Source organism: Oryctolagus cuniculus, chromosome 8, assembly GCF_964237555.1.
Source record: "Oryctolagus cuniculus chromosome 8, mOryCun1.1, whole genome shotgun sequence".
Lineage (NCBI taxonomy): Eukaryota > Metazoa > Chordata > Mammalia > Lagomorpha > Leporidae > Oryctolagus > Oryctolagus cuniculus.
Genome location: NC_091439.1, coordinates 97,501,840 through 97,523,072, shown reverse-complemented (window position 1 = coordinate 97,523,072; position 21,233 = coordinate 97,501,840). Strand labels below are relative to the sequence as shown.

General features: G+C 37.3%; 1 protein-coding gene and 1 long non-coding RNA gene across 2 annotated transcripts in view; one reads left to right on the top strand and one right to left on the bottom strand.

The window, feature by feature from the left end:
• The window catches only part of LOC100344752 (transmembrane protease serine 11C-like), a 64,711-nt gene that overhangs the window by 7,627 nt on the left and 35,851 nt on the right, over nt 1-21,233 (bottom strand). Inside the window, exons 6-10 of the mRNA XM_051819763.2 lie at nt 19,246-19,409; nt 8,209-8,247; nt 4,855-5,026; nt 3,095-3,354; nt 1,716-1,858 (exon numbers count right to left, since the gene is read on the bottom strand). Coding sequence (XP_051675723.1) covers nt 1,716-1,858; nt 3,095-3,354; nt 4,855-5,026; nt 8,209-8,247; nt 19,246-19,409 — 778 coding nt within the window. The remainder of the gene's footprint in view (nt 1-1,715; nt 1,859-3,094; nt 3,355-4,854; nt 5,027-8,208; nt 8,248-19,245; nt 19,410-21,233) is intronic.
• The window catches only part of LOC103350789 (ADP-ribosylation factor-like protein 1), a 40,960-nt gene that overhangs the window by 7,747 nt on the left and 11,980 nt on the right, over nt 1-21,233 (top strand). Inside the window, exon 2 of the long non-coding RNA XR_011378409.1 lies at nt 20,712-20,860. This is a non-coding gene — a long non-coding RNA (ADP-ribosylation factor-like protein 1). The remainder of the gene's footprint in view (nt 1-20,711; nt 20,861-21,233) is intronic.

Sequence of the window (21,233 nt, the reverse complement as noted above, 5' to 3'; positions counted from 1 at the left end):
TTCATCATCATTTAAAAAAAATCATCTATTATTTTTCACTTTATGTTTCTGTGTGGGAGCAAACTGTTGAAATCCTTACTTAATGTATACTAAGCTGATCTTCTGTATATTAAGATAATCGAAAATGAATCTTGATGTGAATGGGAGGGGAGAGGGAGTGGGAAAGGGGAGGGTAGTGGGTGGGAGGGACGGTATGTGGGGGAAGCCATTGTACTCCATAAGCTGTACTTTGGAAATTTATATTCATTAAATAAAAGTTAAAAAAAATAATAATAAATAATAAGAATAAATGTGGCTTTTAGATTGTATGTGGTTATGAGCCATGAGGCTGGGGGTGATGAGACTGAGAGAAAACTGAGAAGAACAGGGATTTAAGCTCCCCATGACATCAAAGAAAAAAGTTTAGTGAAAGAGTTAGAAATTTGTAATTAAGATAAAATATGTAGGGGCCAGCACTGTGGCATAGCATGTTGAGCCACTGTCTGTGGTGCCAGTACCCCATATGGCTGTCAGTTTGAGTTTTGGCTGCTCTACTTCTGATCCAGTTCTCTGCTATGGCCTGGGAAAGCAGAGACTGACTTTTACAGCAAAATGGCTGGAATTGAAGATCATCATGCTAAGTGAAGTAAGCCAGACACAGAAAGATGAATTCCACATGTTTGAAATAAATAAATATATAGAGTATAAAAATTGTGTGAATGTCATATTTTTGGTATATTAAATAGTTGTAAATATTCTTTCCTCATTTTATGATCATTGTCATGAATCCCACATTATGTGCTATTAATATCCCTGCTTTCAAGAAAAATCATCTATCATATAGATATGAAGTAAATATAGAAAAAATGCTAACATTGTTAAATCAAATTTAAAAATGCTTCCAGGAACACAAAGAAAAAAATATCAGTATAATTTTAATTAAATACTTTGGCTGTTAAGTATTTTTTTTTTAATTTTTTTATTTGAGAGGTAGAATTACAGACAGAGAGAGGGAGAAATGGAGGAAAAGGTCTTCTATACACTGGTTCATTCCCCAAATGGCTGCAGTGGAGAGCTGAGCCAGTCCAAAGCCAAGAGTCTCCTCTGGGTCTCCTATGTGGGTGCAGGGGCCCAGACACTTGGCAATACTCCACTGCCTTCCCAGCCCAGAAGCAGATAGCTAGATTAGAAGAGTAGCATCCCGTATGGGTTGCTGGCATCACAGTCAGAGGCTTAACCTTTTATGCCATAGTGCCAACTCCATATTAAGGATATTTATGATTTTAAAAAATTTCCATCCCTTGAAAAAACAGAATTGGTTAATTGGAAATTTAAAATTACAAGGAAAGGGCTGGCATTGTGGGACAGTGGGTTAAACTGCCATTTGCAATGCCTGCATTCCATGTGGGAGTGCCAATTTGAATCTTGGCTGCTCTGCTTCTAATCCAACTCCCTACCAGGAAAGCAGTGAAGATGGCCCAAGTTCTTGGGCCCATGCCACCCAAGTGGGAAACCCAGATAGGGCTCTGGACTCCTGGCTTTGGCCTGGCCCAGCCTTGGCTGTTGCAGTCATTTGGGGAGTACACCAGTGTATGGAAGTGTCTCTCTCTCTCTCCCTCCCACCCTACCTCCCTCTCTCTCTCTCTCTCTCTCTCTGCCCCGCCCTGTGTATGTGTGTCAGTCTGTGGAAAAATTATAAGGGAAAGAAGCTTCTTGAAAATGAACTAGTAGCTTACCTGGCAGGCATCCACACGTCCCTCTGGGAACCCCGCACACAACATTCCAGATGTGATGACTCCAGCATATGCCTTTGGACTGTTGCACATCTCATTATCTATAATCTTTATTAATCCTTTTTGGAGTATATTAGGACTTTCCCCTAAAGGAGGAAACATTTACAGTTTTGTTAAGTTATTATTAATCTCTCTTGTATATAACTTTACCACTACGTACAACTTCTAAATCAATGTAAAACAAGTTTTAATTAAGGTTTTGTCACCTTTCTCAGTAACCAAGGAGCAACTAATGTTTATGAACATTACTTACGAATATTGTATTTAACTAGTACTAAAATATTCATACAAATATTTAGAAATACTTAAAAAGTACATCCATGTGTGATGGGATTTTTTACTTTTGAATTATTATAAAATATTGTATTTATTACATGTGTGTCCTAGAAAGCAAAATTTAAAATTCATGTCTTGAACCATACATTGTATTCTTATTTTTAGTTGAATTTGTTATTGTCATACTAATTTTTTTTTTGACAGGCAGAGTTAGCCCTGAGGTAGGCATTTGACCTGGTCATTAAGACTCCAGCATACCGTATGGGAGTGCCTGTGTTTGAGTCTTGACTCCAGCTCTTGATTAAAGCTTCATGTCAATGTGCACTTTGGGAGGCTGAAAATGACAGCTCAAATACTTGGGTTCCTGTCACCTACATGGGAGACCTGGTTGGAGTTCCTGGCTCCTGACTTCAGCCTCTCTCGGTCTTAGCCATATTGGCATTTGGGGAATGAACTAGCAGATAGCAGCTCTCTCTTCTGTCTCTGTCTCTGTCTCTGTCTCTCCCTCTTTGTCAGTTTTTCTGACTCTCAATCACTCAGTCAATCAAAATGGTTAATCCTATGTATTTTTTTCTAATTGTCCCTATTTTTCTATGACACGTGCATAAAACATGCTTTATAATTTAGTTATTTCTTATATTTTGTGATTATGGTCTGTTTTCCCTTACTAAGAAAGCAAGCCTCCCTGCTTTTTGCTAAGAAAATAAACAGGGATATTTATTTTACCCATTAATGTATCCAAACCATCTAGAATAGTATGTGGTACAAATTTGGTGATCAAAATAAATGTTTGTTAATTGGATAAATAAATAAAATAGAGGCAATTGAATTAAATAATGCATTTCTGTAAAAATGCCATTTTGTGGGAACTTGTGGTAAATAGTTCTATGAAGTTGTATTGTCTTGTGAATGTTAGGATGCTTTTCAATTATGCTCTTTAAAATGTTCTAAATAAAGTGTTTCTTAGGTTTAGTTGTAATTTTGAGTACTTTTCTCTTTAATTCCGAAAACTCCAACCATGTGATAGAGGGAGATTAGCAACTCACCGTCAGACTTTAATGTTCCCCATCCTGTGACTACCACTTTTGAATTGTTTGGGAATTTATAAGTAGCTTCTGGAAGACATGCTCTTCGGATCTTACTTGTATATAATACCGGTGAAGACAGATGCACAACAGCAATGTCGTTGTCGTGTGCTGGGTAGTGGTAGTTTTCATGGATTATAATATCCTTGACAGTTCGCTGTATTTGTGGATCACTTAAGAGAAGCCCAAAGCTTACAGTCCATTCTTTGGGGTCATTGGTCCTAAAAAAAAGTAGGTGTATCAGTAAAAAGTCCTGTACATTGGAGTTACAGGCATTTATATCTAAAACTTTGCAAAAATAATTATTTATGTTTTGAATGTCCATAGTGCTTAAAACATACAAAAATGAAGCTGTGTGTAAGAGAAAAAATAAAAATAACGATAAAATGAACAGACTTTAAATTACCAATAAACTATTTTTTAACAGCTAATCCTTAGAAATGCCATTGTAGTTCTTGTTTTATATGGAAGAGAATTAAGGAGATTAGGAAGGCAAGTAAGACAACATAAGATAATAAAATTAAATAAAAGCTGGACGAAGATATGGAACAGAATGAATTGATGGAAATAAAGGAGATAGTTTAAGTCCTTTTTTGAATTTTTGATTTTAATTTTTACTTGCCAATCAAGGATTTACATGTTAAATACTGAGAAATAGTTCTCTTGGGGCGTTTTCAAACTTTTTTACTAAAGACATGATAAACAAGTAAACATGATTTGGAGGGTGCCAATTGAGTTTGAGAGGAATTTTTTTAAAAAAATTCAATAAACTCCACAGAAAACCAATGGAAGTTAATGAAAAGAACTATCAAACAAAAGTGTAAAAATCTTTTAGGTAAACAAGGACCAACTTTGGGCACAACAACATATCTTTTAAGAAAATCGTCGTTTTAAGTAGAGCTGTGCATATATGGGAGGATGCTGAGTAAATTCAAATACTTATGACTAAATGTAATAATGATGAGAAAGAAATAGGAGACTCATTCAATTTTGGCTTTAATTTCTTCAGAAAACTGATGGAACTCTACCCTAGCAGTTCTCAACTGGGAACAGCTTTGTCACCTGCATTTGGCAATGTCTGGTGACATTTTCGTTTTCAATACCGAGGGATGCTGCTGGTCGGTAAGGGCAGGGCTGCTGCTGCATATTCTACAAGGCACAAGACAGCTTTCTGTAACAAAGAATTAGTTTCTGTGTCTTTTTTTTTTTTTTTTAATTTGACAGAGTTAGTGTGAGAGAGAGAGAGACAGAGAGAAAGGTGTTCCTTCTGTTGGTTCACCCCTAAATGGCCGCTACGGCCGCGCTGCGCCAATCTGAAGCCAGGAGCCAGGTGCTTTCTCCTGGTCTCCCATGCAAGTGCAGGGACCAAGCACTTGGGCCATCCTCCACTGCCTTCCCGGGCCACAGCAGAGAGCTGGACTGGAAGAGGAGCAGCTGGGATTAGAACCCGGAGCCCATATGGGATGCTGGTGCCACAGGCGGAGGATTAGCCAAGTGAGCCACGGCACCGGCCCCAGTTTCTGTGTCTTTAGTGCCACACAAACTCTGCCCTAGTTTGCCCATATCTGTTATGTTACTTATGAATCATTGAGCAATTCTGAGGCTATATTTCTTAATGTTGGACAGTTGGAGACACAGTTGTATGGCCATTGTGTCAAAAGACATTATCAGACTTCAGGTACTTAAGTGGCTTTGAGGCCTTCACCTGGGCCAGAGCTTACGTTACAAAACAGTGAGCAGCAGTCACAAGCCAGTTGTTGCTAATCAGAGTGGCTCCGCATCGGTGGACTTGGTTCTGCTGAAGGCTAGCTTGCCAGGGCCATTCCCCTTCCTCAGCATTCAGGCCTCCTGCAATTTTGTTGCCAGAGGGAGTTATTGTGCGTTGTCCACAGCCTGCTCAAAGTAGAGTTGTATTAGTACTGAAGAAGATTACTAACGCACATTATTACAGTGGGTGAATAATACATTTTTCTATTAACTGAGGGAAATTCACAATCCTACAGTAGTTAGAATGGACTTAACTGCCGACTTGAGATTTCCTCTCCTATCCCCCTTGCTTACATAGACTCCTTGTGACCTGAAGTAAGAACTAGGTGGAAGTAAATGCTTGAATTTAGAAGACAATAATTATATGATAAGTAAGTTGCACAAGGAAGTATATGCTTTTTATGGGCAACTGTTTAATGGGCAATTGTTGTCGGGCACTGAGTCCTATGAAAAACATCATAGGAACGTGAGAATGATTATGAATGTAAATGAGATATTGAGGAGACAGAGTGCATAGATAGAGTCACACTCAGGACACAACACACAACACTTGAGGAAAAGGAATAACAGGTGGTCTCCAAAGTTCTGTGCCTCTCTGCATCAGTATTGTGCTTTGGTGGTTATTTAGTTGCAGAGAAACAGCTAGAATCTTAAGTTTTTAAAGTAAATCTGTAGTAATAGTACAATGTAACTAGAATTTTGTCTGGCTGACTTTCCTTTGCAGACTCTCTTGACTGTTTTAACTTTGTTCCAACTGAAGTACTGAGCTTGTCTCTTACATATATGATATCTTTAATGGAGACTGTTGTTTCATTAATATATAGTTTTAGAGAAGAGGAACCATATATTTTTTTTCTTAAAAAATGTATCTCCACCATGGAGAGTCTTCTACATGAAGCTCAACAAATGTTTGTGAAAAAAAGTCTATACTGTATAGTCAAGAGGCATCATAAAATAAAAATGGTATTTGATTGCAAAAATCACTTTTCTGTGAGTATGCTAAAAAAACTGGAGAGTGAATAATTTGCCAAAATCAATGCAGGAGGCATAGATTAAAATGGTGGCTTTCAGTAAGAGACAGTTTTGCACACTGCCTCTCTGGGAAAAACTTGGCAATGCCTGGAGGAGACATTTTGAATTGTCACATTTGGAGGAGGAGTAGGCTACTGGTATCCAGTGGATATAGACTAGGGATGCTGCTAACTATCCTGTAACACAAAGAATATCCTCTAAAACAAAGAATTATTTGGCTCCACCTGGCAATAATATTGAAGTTAAGAAATAATTTGGGAAAGTGAGATGGTCAATTGCTTCAGAGATGCTAATTTATGTCACTGGGTGTACTTTGAAATATTCTTTCCTGAGACTGAAAAGGCACTAAAAGCCAGTGGAGAGTCATGTAGACCTTTTTCGAGGCCTTCGCTGGTCCTCTGAAGTCCTTTAGCTTGCATATTGCTTCTGATTCTGGGTTATTTTGTTGTGCAATTGAAACCTCAGACTGTTAAGGCATCCTCTTTATAAAAATCATTTAGCTGAATGGGCACTTTTGTGACTGCGGTTTCTCAGTGGGAGCTCTCACAGGGACTTCTTGAATGTACTCTTTGCTTTCCCTTTTTATTTTCACTTTTTTATGATGGACACTATGTAGGATAAAACACGTAATCTAGGACACAGAGGCAGCTCTCAGTCCCTTCTGTTTGGATAACTTAAAGGAAGTTGGCTTTTACTCAACTTCATTCAGAGGAATGTAAAAACAGACACTTCTCTGTGGGTTAGGAGAACCTCACCTAAGTATCTCTACTTCCCTGTTTCTGCTGTTATTCAGAATTCCAATATAATTTATATCTGCCCATCAACACCATTCTAAGTTCTCACTTGCTTGTGTCTGTTTTGCCTGTTAATCTGTCAGACATCATCTCTGTAATGTTATTACCACATTGCCAAAGTCTTACCTGGCACCTTATAGCTTCGTTACATCAAAAGAAATCATACAGCACATTTCAGGGATTTGAAACTATAATGAAGATTTGTGGCTGATAGTTTTGGAATGTCAGCAAATCTTACAACCTTACTGTCCTTCTAACTTCTACTCCATTGTCTGTTAATGCATTTTACACTTGATCTTAGCCAGAAGGCTAAGAAGCAATATGTTAATGCATTTTAATACACTCTGTCACATTCCAAAGCTCTCTTTCTTTAACCCTCTTTGATTTTTCTTGCTTACCCTTCCTCTTTAAAAAACTGATCAAAATTTTAGATAGGCCAAGTTAAATTTAGAATAATGATTTGGATGGTTGTCTAGTATTATCATTGGAAGGGTAGAGAAATTAGCCAATCTCTTTCTTACCACTCCTGTATTCCTGTCTTGATTGTCTCCCCTGAACCTGATAGATTCCCAGTTGTGGATTTTGATCTTATTGGTATTAAGTCTTTCATTGGAATGATTGGATTTAGATGTTTTATTAATTGCATGAGGATTGTTGAATCAAAATCTATGAGAAAGAAAAATAATCAAATATTGTTCTGCATGTGTATTTGGGCCAGGTTTTTCAGAAATAACTGTGCTATGACTAGGGGAGACACCTGGTTCTGGTGTGTGATTCTTGAATCCAGCTGCCCCTTTCAGTCTCAGTTCCCAGGTAAAAGCAGGTCATCTTCTGATACCCTGCTCCAGGTTTCAGTGACCCTGGAGATCACATTTCCTAGGGCAGGTGTTGGGAGAATAGAAGCAGAATGCCTTGGCCAGTAATAAAGAAGCTGCTTGTATCCAAGGCAGATTACTTTTCTGCACAATAGACTTGGTTTGGCTTTTAAGATCAGAATTCTGCAATGAATTCCTATTCCTGGAGTTTCCATGAACAACATAGAAAATACAAATAGTTAACATTTATTGTGTGCCTATTATGAGCCATGCAGTCTTTTAAATGCTTTACTTGTATTGCCTTATTTAATTTTCACAACACTTGGACCTGAGGCTTTGAAACGTTAAATAACTTATATGTAAATTCATCCAGCTATTTAAGTGGTAGATGCGAGACTCAAAACACATGAGAATAATTTTGGATTCTAAGTTTTAGTTGTTACTTCTGTCTCCCGATCCTCTCTGCCATGTGATAATGTGTGCCTCATTTAAAAGCCGTAACATCAGTCAATTTGAGACCAAGTACAGTGTCCTTCATGCAAGTTTCTAAAAGCAGGCTTCCTACTATACCTTTCTTGATACCACACTAACTCTCAAGTGGAAATCTTTTCTGGCATCTAAAGAATTAAGTTTTACTAGATAAGTAGCTCTTAGTTGATAAACTTACAAGTATTGAGAAGATTTTCTGCCACCGGCATTGAAATATCTACAAGTAAAAGAGATAAAATGGAAAATTTACATTTATGAATACATTTATTTTAATGTTAGTATTATTTTGTTTTGGGAAATACATTATTGTGTATACATAATCATCTTATTCAAATTAAAAAAAGATTTTATTAATTTATTTGAAAGGGAGAGAGAGGAAATAGAGAGAGAGGAAGAGAAAGAGAGAGGATCTTCCTTCTGATGATTGGCTCCCCAAATGGCCACAAACAGCAAAAGCTGAGTCAGGTTGAAACCAAGAGCCAGGAACTCCATCTGGGTCTCACACATGAGTGGCAATGACTGAAGTACTTGAGCTGTATCTGCTGCTTTCCATGAACATCAGAAGGGAGTTGCATCAGAAGCAGAGTAGCTGCAAGTGGAACTGACCCTCCCATATGGAATCAGGAGTTACAAGTGGAGGCTTAACCTGCTGTGCCACAATACCTGCCCCAACTTACTCAATCTTGATGGTATGTTTCTTTGCTCATATATTAGCACAGAGGGTAATAAAATTTTTTGTATTCATTCTTTTTTCTAAAGATTATGTCAAATTCCTCATCATTAGTTATAATATAATATATAATATTTGTTAAGGTATATATATATAGTTATATTTTGTAGTTGAATTCCTATTCCTGGAATTATATATATAATTATATATATATATATATATATATATCTTAACAAATATTCTAATAACCAGGAGAGAGTAAGACATTACTAGATTTAAGTGATTTTTTGTGTGTGTTGAATGCATTCTACTATATTTTACTCTTTTTAAAATAGATACCATTTGTGTTGTAAGTTTCAATTACTGGGAACATTTAGTTAAGGATGCCATCCCATTCTTATTTCTTCTGTCAAAAATAATTTAATTCTGCAATGAAGCAGAGATTTAACATTGTCTGCTAATCTCTGGATAGACAAATCATTTCAGATGATGTTACAAAATGAACTTATTTCCTCCATAGCATTTGGGTATGGACCCTACATCCCTGAGGAATTGCAAACCTGTTTAGTTCATATGGGAAATGTATGAGGAGAGTGTGCATAAATGAGTTCCAGATTTCACATGCTGAGAATGATAGACCTAGTAGTTCTTTATACTTAACAATTCCTCTTTTAAAAGGAATTATCAGATTCTGTAAGAATTAAATACTATAAATGTCAAGGCAGGTTCATTTTCATTATGCTCTTAGATTTCTATTAAAAATGGTGAAGGGAATCAGTTTTACCTACATGCCAACTACAATTACACATTCTTACATTAAGTTGCACAACAAAACAGGGAAACAAAAGGCTCCTTTAAGCAGAAAGACAACCTGTCTGAACAGAAAGGAAGGAGCAATTGAACTGTCAGGTGGCTCTGAGAAGAGATGAACCACACCTATTTAAAAAGAAAGTCAGCATAGTTCCATCACACCCTCATAACTGCCTTCCAGAGGTTATTAGTTTTATTTGACATGATACCTCTACAGTTCAGTTTTGAGTTGAGTGCATGGTAAAAATACGTTAACTCATATTAAGATTTTTGGAAATATCTAAATTTTTTACAAACCTATTCTGTGACCCCTACAAAACAGTCTTTTCTGCTTTAACTGGCTGCCTCCTTGCCTTCTACGAATGCTAAAAAAGGAAAAAAAACCTAACAGCGCATAGGGGAATTTAATGAGAAATATTCTTTTGAGTGTGAGGATAAATTGCTCTTAAGATGCTTGCACAGTATTCAAGAGAAGAATCTGCAGAGACTCATCTGAGGATTGTCACAAACAGAGCTGTTAATCTTGTACATTAGGTCTATTTGTCTTGTGTAATGGGCACATAGGGGCTTTTTTGTCTTAGCCATCTGGGGCAACATCTTAACCCATACTTTCCTTTTTGTATCTATTCCCAGAAATGCCCTTTCTAAAATTAATCAGTAGCCTTCTTTTCAGCATATCCTGTCTCTGAAGATGTTTATAACCAATTATGTTATGAAAACAGTAGCCAACAACCTGGGAGAAATTTGCTCTCACTTACATAAGTCCACTTTGCAGGACAAGCCAATATATGTTCACTGTGTAATGATAAATAAAATCTTCTGTTATGGAGTGCATAGATTCTGACTAAAATTTGATTACTTTGGAAACTTTCCAAGACTCTTCAAAAGTCACTGGGTTTGTGTCTCCTGAGCCCACGTCATTCATTTTCTGTCCTGAATAAACCTTATGTTAACCTACCTATAAAACAGAGGCTGATTATTTTCATCAATAGGAGGGAGTAAGAATTACTAGGGGCAAAATAGGCAAAATGCACTGTTGAACATTAGATTAGAAGTAATGCTTAGATGCTCTCTAAATGAATTGTGCTTGGTCTGTAATCACTCATGCTTGTCAATTTTGGATACACTGGTAAGAAGAACTTCCCCAAAACTTTGATTTCCATATACTATTTTTTCCTTAAAAAAAGAAATCTGAACCATATAATGATAATGAAAACTCAACTGTATGATTCTAAATTATAAGGAGGAATTTTATAGTAGTGAGAAATTCGTTTCTAATAAAAGTTTTATATAGGCCATGGACTGTAACTCCAGTTAGGTGAATTTACTTCACATGTTTCCTAAAGCTAAGTTAGTTCTGAATCCTACTTCTCAGGTAGTTTCCCTAGATATCTCACATTAAAATTTAGAGGAAATCAGTTGCATTCTCTTATGGAATGTATTTTATGGGATATTTTGAAATGTCCATATGGTAGATTTCTGAAAATCCTAAAACTATAAGTTCATATGGACAGCAACTAATATATAACTGTATTATTGAATAATAAATATTTCAAACCCTAAGTTCATGATTGCATTTAAAAAATACTTAAAGAAATAACCATTCTCAATGAATGAAATGCATTTTGAAATACCTACAGATCTGGTGCTCCACACCTTTCAAGAGACTTGTCAACATTTTCTCTGGAACAAAGTCAAGAATCAGGAAACAAGGGTGTGTGAAGAGCTAAACCACATATAAGAGATCAGTGCACTGAAGCTTATAATTAAACAAGAAGGCCCAATTCACTCTCATTCAAGGGGTGTTTGTTTTCCTAATCATATATATATAAACTGCTACAAAAATATTTAGTAGGAATTGGAAGAAAGTAGAAGAAAGAATATAAGAAGGAATACAGGAAGTATAAATGACAGCAAGAACCCTGGTTGACGTTGAGGGTAAAATAAAATATTAAGAACAAACATGAGAACTGAAAACACCAAATATTGGGGTCATTTGGTGAAGGTGCCAATGACCCTACATTTTCCAAAATACCTGGAAAACACCACAATATCAACTGTATATTGATTGATATCTATAGTGATTCAAGAGAAATTGGTGTTAAGTTTGAGAAAGATTTTTGTAAAAAGGAAAATTTAAGAAGATTTTTATAATTTATTGATGAAATAAGAATATAAACTATTCAGAAAATTCATCTACTGAGAAACACTTATTTCCAGGGAATTGTGGATGGTTCTCACACTGCTGAGAATATTAAAAGAAAACTTTTGCTTGTGAAACAGGATTATAGCTGAAGTTTTTTTGTGTTTTCTTTTTTTGACAGGCAGAGTTAGACAGTGAGAGAGAGAGAGAGACAAAAAGCTCTTCCTTCCGTTGGTTCACCCCTCAAATGGTGCGCTGTGCCGATCCGAAGCCAGAAGCCAGGTGTTTCCTCCTGGTCTCCCATGCGGGTGCAGGGCCCAAGTACTTGGGCCATCCTCCACTGTCTTCCTGGGCCACAGCAGAGAGCTGGACTGGAAGAAGAGCCACCGGGACAGAACCGGCGCCCCAACTGGGACTAGAACCAAGAGTACCAGCGCCGCAGGTGGAGGATTAGCCTAGTGAGCTGCAGAGCTGGCCTGAAGATTGGTTCTTAGTAAAGAAAGCACACTCTGGGAAATAGAATGCTTTTAAAAAAACACCTGCTAGTATTTATCAAAGAGTGATTAGTTGGTTCAATTTCTTGAAGCATGATACAGTTAAGCCAACCATTGTCTCAGGATTCTGCCACGTGGAAAAGATGTGTTCTACTAATATAATTCATATTGTAGTGTTGGTCAAAAGCTCACCAATGAGTACTGGGTCAAGCTTCAATCTTCTACTAAAACTCTTGATACAGAGACAGGACTATTACTCTTGTCTAGGAATTTTCTTGGTATTATTCTTTCTACTATTTCTATATAATTTGGAATTTTACTTAAATTAAGGTTTAAAGTAAGTATTTAAAATATTTTTCATGCCTACACAGTTTGCTAGGTTGAGTGTATCATCATAAATGAGGTGTTTTTGTGTGAGAAATTATTATTTTTAAAACAAATGAATCATACTTTTAAATATATATATATATATATAATTTATGAGCATTAGACTTTATAAGGTATTTCATTTGAAACTCTTGCTTTAACATGTGAGGCATATCTTTGCTTTTACAAGAACAGAACTGGATTTTTCCTTCCAGAGCTTGCGGGAGGGAGCTATCATGTGGTCATCTTTGCAGTTTTGTGTTTGGTGCACATACTCTAATGTTATCTTTTCTTTGCTGTTGTCTTAATAGTTGATGGCAGTGATGATAAAGTACAGGATGCTGTCAAGTCCACTTGTGTGAGGTATCACTTGCATTGCTCTACTTCATCTTTTTCTTAAAAATTTGAATCACATGAACATTAAATACTGTATATATGTGCTGTTTTGATTGTTGTCATAAAATAGCTTAACAAGATCATGTAAACAGTTAAAAATTAGTTAATGAAGCTGAAAGTGATTATGTAACTTGTGTTAATGATTGATGTGATTATTTATTGTAAAGGGATGTGGTATTGTATAAATATAGTGGGTATTGGGGCCGAAACTGTGGTGTGGCGGGTAAAGCTGCCGCCTGCAGTGCGGGCATCCCATATGGACAGCAGTTCGAGTCTCGGCTACTCCACTACTGAACCAACACTCTGCTATGGCTTGGGATAGCAGTAGAAGATGGCCCCTGCACCCACGTGGGAGACTCGGAAGAAGCTCCTGGCTCCTGGCTTTGGATCGTCTGAGCTCCGGTTGTTGAGGCCAACCCAGAAGTGAACCAGTGAACTTCTCTGTCTGTCTGTATCTCTCTGCTCCTCTCCTCTCTCTGTGTAACTCTTGACTTTCAAATAAATACATAAATCTTTAAAAAATAAGCAAATATAGTGGGTATAAATTTGGGAGTTTGGGAACACAGAATGACTTTTCCCATCAAAAGCAATGGGATTAGGTTAAGGAATTTTTCATACAAGAGATTTTTCAGGAAATAAATCTTTCATGCACAAAGAAAAACTGTACTATCAATGATGTTTTTAGGTTTCATGCTAAATAGTGAATTTGAAAGTCTTCTCATCTAATGAATTTAGAATGAATGGAGAAGAGCCCACATTGTGGCTCAGCAGGTTAAGCCACTGCCTTCAATGCTGGCATCCCATAGTGATGCTGCTTTGAGTCCTGGCCACTCTGTCTGCCAATCCAGCTCCCTGCTAATGTGCCTAGGAGAACATCAGAAGATAGCCCAAGCGTTTGGGCCCCTGCTACAAACATGGGAAGTTTGGATGAAGTTCCTGGCACCTGGCTTCTGCCTGGCCTAGCCCCAGGCTGATGGAGTCATTTGATGAGTGAGTCAGCAGATGGAAAATCTCTTTCTTTCTCTTTCCCTCTCTCTGTAACTCTTCCAAATAAAATTATTTTATTTATTTATTTTTTTAAGATTTATTTATTTGTTTGAAAGTCAGAGTTACACAGAGAGAGAAGGAGAGGCAGAGAGAGAGAGAGAGAGAGAGAGAGAAAGAAAGTCTTCCATCTGCTGGTTCACTTCTCAATTGTCCACAACGGCCGGAGCTGTGTCAATCCTAAGCCAGGAGCCAAGAGTTCCTACGTGGGTGCAGGGGCCCAAGGACGTGGGCCATCTTCTACTGCTTTCCCAGGCCATAGCAGAGAGCGAGATCAAAAGTGGAGCAGCCGGGTCTCGAACTGGCCCCCATATGGGATGCCGGCACTGCAGGCGGCACCTTTTACCCACTATACCACAGTGCCGGCCCCATGTCTTTTATTTTTAAAGTATGAATAAAAAAACATTGATCCTTCCCTGAATAACACCCTTGAGCAATACTGATTTTGTTAGTACCTTGAAAGGTAGCAGAGTTGTCATCTTTTATGGGATTTAGGAGTAATTGGAAAATGAAATTACACATAATATTCATGGATCTAAATAATTGAGGATAAAGGATTTAGGATTCATTTACATCTTAAATATGGAGATAGCAATGACTACAGTAGCACACATGTGCTTCAGTTGCCATGATTTCCAAATTGGGATTCTGGAAGAGAATTAAGCTCCAGGGCAACCATTCTGGGAAATGACTGAATTTCTCTTGTATGCATCCAGAATATGTCTCACTATGTATCATATTTGAAATAACTGATAATATAGTCACCCATGCCATCTTCCTTAGGGCTTAATTCTCATATGGGACTTTAGTTGAGAGTTGATATTCTTCCCTTCTATCCTGGCTGTTAGATGCAGCATTGATATTATAAAATTCATTAATTTATCCACAAGCTATTTACTACAGCCTGCCAGGCCCTGTGCTGGGCTCTGAAGATATAATGGTGAGCAAAAGTCAACATAACCCTTGTTGTCACATAGATTATTATCTAATGGGAGAGACAGTCAACAATCAAATGATCTCCTTAGGAAATTTATCATTAGAATCTGAGAGAAATGCTCTAAAGGAAAAGATGGGCTTCTGTAAGTGCTGTGTCAAAGAACTTGACTTTAACTGGGAAATTTGGCTAAGAATAGTGACTGGGTTATAGAGATCTGTAGGCTGAGGAACATGGGACTTTGGAAGTATTGTTGACAGTTTCAGCTATTATCATAAATGTATCAACTTTCAGTGACTGTTTTGTTTTACCAGTACCAATCCACATCGCATGGTTTACACTAGAAAAGCTTAAAGTACATTTGTTAACTGATGATATTAATCGTGCCTTTTATCTCATATACACTAATTGTTAGTGTGAACATAAGTGCACTTAAGCTTTTTGCTGAGAGGGACAATATTTTCTTTATCTTTGAAAAAGTTCATGGTGCAATGACTAATTTGTTTCATGCATTTTGCTCTGGAGCAGAAAATAGTAACCCACTTTCATTATTCTTGATTTTGCTACTGACCTGGGATAAATGATTTAACATGCATGGCAATTATAGAGGATACACGTACTATAAATTCCTAAGATTTGTAGTCTTGATCATTCATGGCAATGAAAAAATATCAAACTGGGGCCAGCGCTGTGGTGTAGCGGGTAAAGCCTCTGCCTCCAGAGCTGGCATCCCAAGTGGGCACCAGTTCGAGTCCTGGCTGCTCCACTTCTGATCCAGCTCTCTGCTATGGCCTTCGAAAGCAGAGGAAGATGGCGCAGGTCCTTGGTCTCCTGCACTCATGTGGGAGACCCGGAAGAAGCTCCTGGCTCCTGTCCTTGGATTGGCCCAGCTCCAGTTGTTGCAGCCATTTGGAGAATGAACCAGCAGATGGAAGACCTTTCTCTCACTCTCTGCCTCTGCCTTTCTGTAACTCTGCCTTTCAAATAAATAAATAAATAAATAATTTAAAAAATCAATCCAAAATGTTTTTACATAATTAAGAATCATTGATATGTGCATAGGAATAGAAAATGAATTTAATATGGGCATAAACAAAAAAGAATTAGCAAGGTATCTTTTATCACAATTTTCTGGGACCTGATCAATGTTTAACTAATATTTATTTAATAATGAATAGGGGCTGGTGCTGTGGCACAGTGGGTTAACGCCCTGGCCTGAGGCACTGGCATCCCATATTGGCACCAGTTCGAGACCTGGCTGCTCCTTTTCTGATCCAGCTCTCTGCTGTGGTCTGGGATAGCAGTAGAAGATGGCTCAAGTCTTTGGGCCCCTGCACCCACGTGGGAGACCCGGAGGAAGCTCCTGGCTCCTGGCTTTGGATCGGCACAGCTCTGGCCATTGAGGCCAATCGGGGAGTGAACCAGTGAATGGAAGACCTCTCTCTCTGCCTCTCCTTCTCTCTGTGTAACTCTAACTTTCAAATAAATAAATAAATTTTAAAAAATAATGAATACACAGATTAAGCCAATAATAGATTGCCTACATCGTTTTTCTAGTTATGTCAATATTAACCAAAAATTATTTAAAACAATTTGCCTGAAGTAGGTATAGTTATTAAGTGCTGAAATGTTAATGGATATTTTACTTGATTAATATTTATTTCTACAAGAGCAATAATTTTTTTCCCTGATTTACTTCATCCCTTAGGCTTATAAAATCTCTTTAGTTTTCTTATTGCCCTGTTTTAAATCCATATATAAAAAACATACATGTTTTTAAGACTTAAGACTAGTTGACTCTGGAGTGATCATCCAAATACTCAGTTGTCAGAAGAATAACTGTCATGGCTCAGAAAATATTCTTGGTTAGTATTTATTGAATACATGCTCTATGCCAGGCACTGTGCTAAGTGCTTTAGATACATGTGCTCATTTATTCTTAGGGAACGAAGCACGGTAATCTTTTCAGAGATGAAGAAACTAAGGCTCTGCTGGATAAAGTGATTTATTTTCTATGGGGACTTGGAAGTGGAGAAAAGGAATGATTGCTGCTGTGCTAGAGCTTTGGGGAATCATCCACTTCCTTCCCCTCACCCATAGAGCAGCCTGACTTTAGAGAGAGGTTAGGGGAAGGATTGTTTATAAAAACAATACTTCCCTTTCTCTCTCTCTCCCCCTCCCTCTCCCCCTCCCTCTCTCCCCCTCTCTCCCCCTCTCTCCCCCCTCTTTTCCTTTATGTTATATATATCAGTGATTCATCTAAGCAGCTCTCTTTGTAAATCCACAGTCCACAGGATATACATTTGAGTGTGTTTTTTATCCTGATAAAACCCTCAAAACTAGTAATCCTTACTTTGTACCAATCCTGTTTTTTTTTTTTTTTGGCTGTATTTTTTTTTTTTAAACTTTTATTTAATGCATATAAATTTCCAAAGTACGACTTATGGATTACAATGGCTTCCCCCCGATACCGTCCCTCCCACCCACAACCCTCCCCTTTCCCACTCCCTCTCCCCTTCCATTCACATCAAGATTCATTTTCGATTATCTTAATATACAGAAGATCAGCTTAGTATACATTAAGTATGGATTTCAACAGTTTGCTCCCACACAGAAACATAAAGTGAAAAATAATAGATCCTGTTTTTTAAAGTGGTTTTTATGTACTAGTCTTTGAAATTCTTGCAATGAACCAAATGAAATACTTCTTAAATTATCATCATCATTTTTAGGATGAGATGGTAGATGGTAGACTGTGGTGCAGAAATGTTAAAGTAATTTTTCCAAAGTTACACTTGGAATTGAAATCTCAGATGTCTCACAGTGGAACCTGTGATGTTAAGGTGATGCATGTCACCTCTTTATATGCATAGTAATATAGTACTGCATTCATAATTCATTGATGCTAATAGTTCTGGCCAATGATGTCTAAGCCACTGTTGTAGGAGGCAGTGACTTCTTCCTCTATGTTAAGCAGTTGTGTGAAATGAAATCCACAACCTTGGCATACGTATGCACTGGTGTTAAGTAACAGAAATAGCGAGACAACATAAGTAGGGCAGGCTGTTCAATAAGGTGTGAACAGCAACCTTGACTGCCTAAGTAAGCTTTTCACTCCCCCCCGACCCCCACCCATGGCCAAATGGATCCATGAGGCATAGATCGGTTTATGTGGTGACCCGTGAAGATTTGTCACACTGACAGCTGCCTTGAATGTGAGCCAGGTGTCTCAGTGTGATTTTGGAAAACCGACCCTGTTAGCTGCTGGGTCGAACCTGCATCTGTGACCCTCTGGTTAGTTCTTTGAGGCATTTAGCTTCTATGAAGGATAAAGAGGGAGGAGTTAAGGACTTGTAAACAACACAGAGGTTAAGACAATACCAAAACACCATCTGTTGTTAAGGTGCTATGCATAACAGTCACTGATCTTTCATAAAATTTTAGGGTGGCATTATAACAAGTGAAATTATTGAGAAAAAACACAAATCTGGGAATGGGCCCCAAAATGTCTCTTTCTCTGGGATTGTGCATAATTTTTAGAGGAATATTAGGAATACAATGTGATATTACACATTTATATTTGAGTTCATATTTCAGCAAATAAATTTTAAAAATATATCTTTGGAGACAAGTTCTCAACAAATTTGAGAATTAATTTCTCTATCTCCTTTCCTTTGCGGTTACCACATATAGAGTAATTTGTGTGAGAAGAAAGGCATCTAATAACCCAGGAAGAGTCATGTTTCAGCAACATAATGGCTTCTTATTTAGGGGAAGCATGCTCAAGTTTTGTTTTTGATCTTTCTGATGTTTCATGAAAATGAACAGTTGGTCTAAAAATTTTCCCCCCAAATATTTTAGTCCTTCTTGTAAGGGTAGAAGTAGTATTTTGTCCTTGGCCATTTTTGTTGTAGCAAAATACTGATAGCCCAACTTAGCTGTGTATACTATTGGCCACCCGTTGATCAAGATTTGAGAGACATTCATTATTTTCATCTTTTAGAGACTGTCTTTCACAATAATGTTAGATGACTAAGATTAAGAATTAGATTATACATGAGAGTGAGAGAGATAAGATCCATTAAAGGTATATAAAAGAAGTAATTTGAATGTTAATGTAGCTCTAGCAATTCTGGAATTTGAGTCTAGATTCTTGAGACAAATAGAACTGAGGGAGGCATCATGACACACAGAAAGGTTAAGGCTACTATCATTGTATGTTAAATGATATTTAAAGGTTAAGGCTACTATCATTGTATGTTAAATGATATTTAAAGACAGGAATACTGTCTTTACAAAACAAAATATCATATTAAAATTAAAAGATGAAAATAATTCTGTATTATATATAGTCTTACCTGAAAATTTAAATGTGGAAGAATCTATAAGCAAAGACCCAGTTTCACCCTTTAGCTTCTGATATAAAATGGTTTCAATACTATCCCAATATTTTGCTGCATTATTTTTATAAAAAGATTTAAACTTCAGCACAGCATGTATTATCACTTTCCCTTTGGCTCGGCTGCAAAACATAAACAGACAAATAAATTGTGCTTTTATTACTGAACTCTATTACTCTTAGTGGGAGAGATGTATAGTTTCTAAATAACAGGTAAATGTTAAGATAATAACAAGGTAGAATTATGCTTCGCTTCATTACTCTCTCAGTACTTCCCAAGGGAACAAAAATGGCACTGGATGGACATAGTATAAGCAGGAGTGAACCTATTTTTTTGCCAAGGCCCATTTGGCCTTTTTTTAAAAAAAGATTAATTTTATTTATTTTGAAAGACAGAGTTACACAGAGAGGTAGAGACAAAGAAAAGGGTCTTCCATCCACTGGTTCACTCCCCAGTTGGTCACAATGGCTGGAGCTGCATCGTTCTGAAGCCAGGAGTCAGGAGCTTCTTCCAGGTCTCCCACGTGGGTGCAGGGGGCCAAGGACTTGAGCCATCTTCTACTGCTATCCCAGGCCATAGCATAGAGTTGGATTGGAAGAGGAGCAGCTGGGACTAGAACCTGTGCCCATATGGGATGCCAGCGCTTCAGGCCAGGGCTTTAACCTGCTATGCCATAGCACCAGCCCCCATTTGTACATTTTTAATGCCATTCACAGGCCATACAAAATTAGCAACTTAAAAATTAGCCTGCCGTAGATTTTTTGATTTTTGAGTGCTGGCTGTGATTAACTTGGTAAGTCCAGACTAAATGAATTTGCAGGCTTTAAATGGCCTGTAAGCCAGATGTTCCCCACCCCTGAAAGAGTGTGATTTAAACTCAGGGGAACTGGATTTATAGTTTAGATTTAGCATTTGCCAACTCCTTGACTAGAGCAAGCTGTTTGCATTCTCCATACCTAAGCCTCCTTAACTCTAAAATGATAATCTTGTTTATTGGGTTATTGCAAATATCACTATAGATTATAAGCATCATATAGATAATGCATATATGAGAAGAGGTATTTTCAAAGTCTCAGAGTGCTTTGGAAAATTATTTCTTATGAAATGTATTTATGTGTTATGAATCCACTGTGGACTCTATAGGAAGGGCCAATAGAAAATAATAAAGTAATAGGTAAAATGAGTGAGTATTGTATTATCTTGGCTTTCTTTTAATGGAGGCATAATTTATAATAGTGTGCCAGTTGTCTCTCACCTCTTGGGAATCAGAAATGAGAGCAGAAACGTTAGGCTAGATTTCTTTCATTTGTAATTCTGACTTGAAGATTCAAATGTGTAAGCCAGAAGTTTTAAAAGGGAATAATTCCTATTAACAGACTCATTTATACTCTACTCTGTCTCTGTGCCTCTTTACCTTTTCATAGGCATGTCTCTGTATTTGTATGCTTGAAAATACACAACAATCCTGGATCTCTATGTAACTCAAGGAGAAGCCTATAAACATCAACTTTCAAGCCTTTGAAACACTCATCAACAAAAACAGAAACCATGGCCAAGATCCAATATTTTCTGAGTAATCATGTCTTACTATTGCAATTTTCCAAGATAATTTACAATAAATGAATTAGCTGCTTTCTATATTACCCTTTATCACTTTATGCTTTAAGGTGCATGGGTACTTAGTGCTCTTCCTTAGGGGGCTATAAATGCACAACTTTTTATTTCCTTTATATAATATTAAATTGTTAGCAATTTAATGTCAATTTATTAATTGTTCTCACTTCTTATTTGCTCTTACATTTCTCACAGGTATAATTCTAATTTATCTGATTTGTAGGGACAGTCCTTCTTGTTCCTTATGGAACATAAAAGGACATATCATATAACTGTTTATTTTAAACATTTTGTCCAACCACAGGTGTCACTCTGAACTTATCTCCTGGGTC